Genomic DNA, 5,835 nt, shown 5'->3' on the forward strand with positions numbered 1-5,835 from the left:
AGAGCCTGGCCGGAGACCCACCCGGTGGGCGGGGTAGCGTTTCTGGGCTTCCATTCCGCTCCGAAAGCTCAGGGAGCACTCGGGCGTCCGCGCAGCGCCCCGGGACTCTGAGCAGCTCAGAGTTTCTGCACCTCTTAGAGTCTCCAGCTGCGGAGGCGGTGGTGCCCAAGTCTCTGAAGAAGTTGTGTCAAATTCCGCCCGCCCGTGGGTGGGAAGAGAGGGGAGCAGGGCGGCCCCACCGCCCCGCGCCCCTGCAGGGCCCGCTGCGGACCGCACACCCGCCCGTGGCTACGGGTCGCCGGACGCTTCCGCGGGATGGAGCAGTCGCGGTGCGGTGGCCGGGACCGCGGCGGCAGCGCCCGGCCCCGCCTGGCCCTGGGACTGGTGGCAGCGGCCCCTCCACCCCCCTCGCCGGCGCTGCCGGTGCCCCCGGGGATTCCGGTCCCCCCGACTTTCCTGCGGCCTCCCAACCTGTTTCTCCGGGCAGCCGCGGCCGCTACCGCCCCCGCCGCGGGAAGCGGGGGCTGCCCGCCGGCTCCCGCGCTGGACAGAGGGGTGGGCGCGGTGGGCTGCGGCTACCCGCGGACTCCCAAGTGCGCCCGTTGTCGCAACCACGGCGTCGTGTCGGCGCTCAAGGGCCACAAGCGCTTCTGCCGCTGGCGCGACTGTGCTTGCGCCAAGTGCACCCTGATCGCCGAGCGCCAGCGCGTCATGGCCGCCCAGGTGGCGCTGCGCAGGCAGCAGGCCCAGGAGGAGAACGAGGCCCGGGGGCTGCAGAGGTTCCTGTACCCGGGACCCTCGGGGCCCGGGGTTCGCGCCTCCGGAGGCGGCAGCGGAACCGAGAATTCCCGGGCGGCGAGCGACCCTGCGGGGGCCCCTGCGCGGGGACTTGATACCTGGACGCCGGCTAGTGGTCTGGCGACCCCTGCCTTCGAAGTTTTCCAGCTAGATAATACGGAGGAAAAGCAAGGTGAGTTGGTTTTTTATTTCCTCTTTGAAAAAGAAAGAATAAAAAGAAGATGTTCTGGAGAAAAACTTTTTGAAACAAGCAGCCGTGCCCTGGAGGCGGGCGACGCAAGTGGTTTAGAAGAAGCCCTGGTTTAAGTTGTGGGAAACGGCTCTGCAGTATGACGTTAATGCGAGTGGGTTCTGCGATAGGACATTAGTGAGAGTGGCTGAAACCCACCACATTCATGGAAAAGCTTTCTGTTCCTTCAGGTGATAGGATAAGATAATGAAAAAGTGAAAAAAGTGAAGGGTGAGTAATCATATGAGCCCCTCACGCTAGGAATGGAATTTGCACCCAAGTTTCTATGACTCTGTGTGAGCAGAACTTCCAGTGGGCGTTGAGTGAGAATGTTAGTGAGAGGTGCTGCCTTTTGAGCTTGCTCTGTACTGTTTTCAGCTGTAAATCCAAAGGTACCCTTCTGATCTTGTCTGAGGAACTCACTGATAGTTGAGGGTACAGTTCTTTACCTTTGGGGCACATTTTTGGAGCCAGCTAGAAGTAGGGAAGAGACTGAAATCTGCCAAAACCCCCTTTCATCCAATATGCTTCAGAATTTTAAGCATTCCACCCCTCGTCCCCATGGTCAGCCCCCTAAGGTGTAACATGCTGTAATGTGAAGTTTCAACTCTTCCCATAGGAAAAAAAAAAGTGTTAAGTATTCCAGATTTGTAAAAACATTTATAAGAATTTCAAAGTCCAGTATTAGGGATTTCTTATCCAATGAGTTTTAATTTTTTTCCCTTAGCTATCAACCAAAAGTCTCTTTCATATATTGTTATTTGTGGTTGATAAATATATATTTGACTAGGGTTATCCCAAATAAACTTTTCCAGCTAATGAAAATCGCACTGTATTTTAGTGAATGCCATAGTCTTCCACAGTACCCAGTAGCAGTGAAAATGTTATTTCAGTATTTTTGTATAAATCCAAGATGGGTTGTGTCATATGAGATTATGTGATAATGACACATTAAGTTGTTAATTAGAAAAAGTCCCTGGATTGTGAAAATTGCAGATCTTAGATCACAGGATGTACCTTTGAAAAGAGACTATCGCTATTTAAATAAGACATACATAATTTCTCACTTATGCCAATTTTTGTCCATCTTTTGGTTTATTTTAGTAGATAAAACAGACTTTAAACATTTCTCATTAAAATTCAAAGAGAGCTGAAGAGCAAAGTTATTAAACAAAACTACTAAAAAAGAGAAGTAAAAGTTAAAATTCTGTAAACTAAATTGACAGATTTGGCTGGTGACCCTGATTTATATATATATTTTTGGAGGGGTACCAAAGTGTCCTGTGTTATAGGATCAGTTAATTTATTTTATTCTTTGCCTCAGTTGCCCCCCCCCCCACTTTGAAATACTAGTTTCATGGCTTTTCTGAACTGACTGCTGCCTCTCACACACTATCTGTAGGGAGAAATTCTATTTAAATTATTTGTTCATGAGACAAAGACTAAGAAGGCTAATTCAGAGGTGAATCAGATTTGCACACACAAAAGAACCTTACAGTCAAAACGAGGAAAAGTTTATGTATCCAAAAACTATAAGATATGATAAAAGAAGTAAACAATGATAAAAGAAGTAAAATGAGCTATAAGAGTTGAGAAAACAGAGATGATATAAATTAAATCACAGTGTTTTGAAGACACCTTATGTTCTAGGTAGTTTTATGCAATTGGTATTTCATTGCTTATATTATACTCCAGAATACAATAAAATAACAAAAAATATACATAAATTGGTTTCGAGATGATATTTTGATACCTCCCATGTTCTGCGGTCAAGGGAATGGCAGACCTGTGCCAGTCTATCTCCTCTTGGCAGATTTCATCAGAAGAGTTTTATTGTTTTAATTTGAAACTGAAAATGCTAGAGAGAATCTGTCATTTTGCAGGAGCAACATCTTTTGTTAGATGTTTGCTCTAATGACATTTTAATGATCAAAGTGTTAAATTGTACGCTTACTTTAAATTTAAAATGAACTGTAGCTATTTCTTTAGAATTTAGGACCTCTCCTTGAAGAAACATAGGAATTTTGCAAACTGTCGTTGCAGATCGCTGCTTTAGGCAATGTTTGTTTCATTGCATTCATTAACTTTGTAGAAGAAAGTGGGACTGAGATATTCTGAGTACCCCGCTAGACAATTTACTCTTTTTAAATGGAAACAGAAAATAAGTATGTCTATAGGATAAACCAAAATAAGAGTTTTTTATTGATTATATGCATAATTATTTTCCTAAAGATATTCTTGCTTTATTAATATTCATATGCTCAACATTTGAGGTAGAAAATCAAGTTGTATAAAATATTTTTCCTTAATATTGAAAAAAGTTGTGATTTGAAGCAAATATCTAATATGTTATTTTTATCACATACTTTGACGATCCAACAGATGTCAGCAGTGCAATAGTGCAGTTTCTAATTTTCCTTTAGATACAATTTGACTATAACCTCTTTTCGTGATATTTTCCTAGGGATTGAAAAAGAAAGTCCGTTTCACAGAGGATTATAAACCAACTCTGTATCAACTCTCATAAAATGAAATATGTAGGTTGTATGATCTTAGATTGGTAGAGCAGAAGTCATTATTGGTTTAGATTTTATATGAAGTAAACAATTTTGTTATTTTTCCACATTATTCATGTAACAATTGGAATCTGAAATGTGAGCATTAAAAAAGCAGTTGTAAAGATGTAGAATTAGTGATTAAGCAGAATATCTATTTTCATATTGATTGTTTCTTCTTTTGCTTTATTATCTAAACATAATTATTTAGTTCTTTTAGCATGGTGTCACTATGAAAAAAAGACTCTTCGGTAACAATAAAATTTGGGCAACATTTAGGAAAACCTCAAGTTGCCAAGATGGGGCAAAGTGCATGGAATATTGGTGTTACATTAACAGTTAGAGGTTAACAATAGACTCTCTTTACTGATTCCGAAATAACTACTGCATTTATATGTTATATAATTTTGTGATCTTGAAATGGCATAATAAATAGCATTTCCCACTATTATAACACCGGCATTCCAAAATGATATTTTAAAATTTTTATTCATTAAAATTTATTACAGCAGAAATATTATAAATATATGAGAGAATGAATTTTTTACCTAGCACTGTTTTTGAGTGGGGAACACTATGTTCTGGGAAATTTTCCCTTTATGTGATGCCTTTTTTCTCTTTCCCCAGAACAAAAAGAGAGTAGATGTGATTCATGCCAGAGTGGACAAAAAGAACCAGTCTTCAAATCTCACCAGCTGACCCTGGAATCATCTCCAGAGTCCGTTGGTGTAGTTGGAAAACAAAATGTTATGTCATCTGTCTCAGAAAACTCAAACCAGGATGATAGCATTCTGTATCCTCACCGTGGGGAGCAATCAGGAGGTGAAGAGAGTCCCAGGTCTCTGTCATCCTCTGACCTGGAATCAGGAAATGAAAGTGAGTGGGCCAAAAACCTCACTGCTGCCAGATCCAGACTTCCCACGGTGTCCACAAGACCAAGGGATCCTCTGGATATCCTTACCAAGATTTTCCCAAGTTACAGGCCCAGCCGGCTAGAAGGCATTCTACAGTTCTGCAGAGGGGATGTGGTTCAAGCTATTGAACAGGTCCTAAATGGGAAGGAACATCAACCAGACACCAGGAACCTAGCAAGCTCAGCAGAACTGGGAAATACAGCTTTCCAGAGACCTTCAAATTTTAGTTTAGCTGGAATTGGTTTTGGAACTCTGGGAAATAAATCAGCTTTTGCTCCTCTTCAAACCACTTCTACTTCTTATGGAGGTGACTCGAGTCTCTACAGCGTAAGCCCTAGACTAGGTATCAGTCCCTTGCGACTGGCATATTCCTCTGCAGGAAGAGGGCTGTCTGGTTTCATGTCTCCCTACCTAACTCCTGGGTTGGTACCAGCACTGCCTTTTCACCCAGCTTTGGATTATGCCTTTTCAGGGATGATTAGGGATTCTTCCTACCTTCCTAGTAAAGACCCTGTAACTGGTAGCAGACTGTATTCCAGGCTGAATCAAAACCACCTGTAGTGCATTTGCCTGTTCTCCCTTTTCTGGAGTCTGTGTAGGGGGCAGGCAATAGAACCCCCACACTCACACCTCCATCTATCACTGTGCTCACTATGTGTGTGAGCGGATTGCCAAGCCTTAAGGATGCTGTTCTTCTTAAACAAGCAATCTAATAAACTTGAGATCTAAAGATTTCTTTAGCATTTATTAAGTAAGACAGCAACAACAACAAACAAAAAGAAGCATTGAAAATATTACACGTGCCTTGAATAAAGCCATTTCAGGAAATACTTTTTACTTCAAATTAGTAAATTTTCTCCCTAAAATACACATTGTAAAATTTCTATTTTAAAACTATATTTGTTTTTATTTTATTGAAAAGTGGAATTCATAGTTGTAAGATACATGTGTAAGTATAAAACAGTCCAGCATTATGTAAAAATAACCAAAAGGAAGAATTGAAAAGTTGGGGTACTTCTAAATAATTATTGTTTTAAACTACTTTCATTTTGTTCCTTGTACATTGGAAAGAAAAATGTTATTCAGAGTATTTAAAAATATTTTATTCACATATAAATTATTAGTAATAAGTAAAAATTTTGAGAAATTTAAATTTCTTATTTTTTCTGCATGTCTTATTTTTCATCATGTCTGTGTTATTTGTGATAAGAGGGCCATTAACAAAATATTTTTATTTTTAAGTGAACGTTGTGAATTAGGCAAAGGCCAATGGAGCAAATCTTAAGAAATGAGACTCTGCCATCTCCTGGCCACTATCACTAATTGCAACTCAGTTCTG

General features: G+C 41.5%; 1 protein-coding gene across 1 annotated transcript; it reads left to right on the forward strand.

Annotated features, from left to right (window-relative positions):
- The first annotated feature begins 315 nt into the window (after positions 1-315).
- On the forward strand, positions 316-5,568 carry DMRTA1 (DMRT like family A1). The gene is made up of 2 exons (XM_037167990.2): positions 316-970; positions 4,210-5,568. The coding sequence occupies exons 1-2, from the start codon at positions 316-318 to the stop codon at positions 5,055-5,057; spliced, it is 1,503 nt and encodes a 500-aa protein (XP_037023885.2). The 3' UTR covers positions 5,058-5,568.
- Positions 5,569-5,835: the final 267 nt, after the last annotated feature.

Source organism: Artibeus jamaicensis, unplaced genomic scaffold, assembly GCF_021234435.1.
Source record: "Artibeus jamaicensis isolate MK-2021 breed Jamaican fruit bat unplaced genomic scaffold, CSHL_Jam_final scaffold_1964, whole genome shotgun sequence".
In the NCBI taxonomy this organism is placed as follows: domain Eukaryota; kingdom Metazoa; phylum Chordata; class Mammalia; order Chiroptera; family Phyllostomidae; genus Artibeus; species Artibeus jamaicensis.

Bases quoted from the DNA above. Each gene is read 5' to 3' on its own strand.
- DMRTA1 (XM_037167990.2), top strand. From the start codon at position 316: ATGGAGCAGTCGCGGTGCGGTGGCCGGGACCGCGGCGGCAGCGCCCGG. The intron at 971-4,209 runs GTGAGTTGGTTT...CTCTTTCCCCAG, and splicing joins TAATACGGAGGAAAAGCAAG to AACAAAAAGAGAGTAGATGT.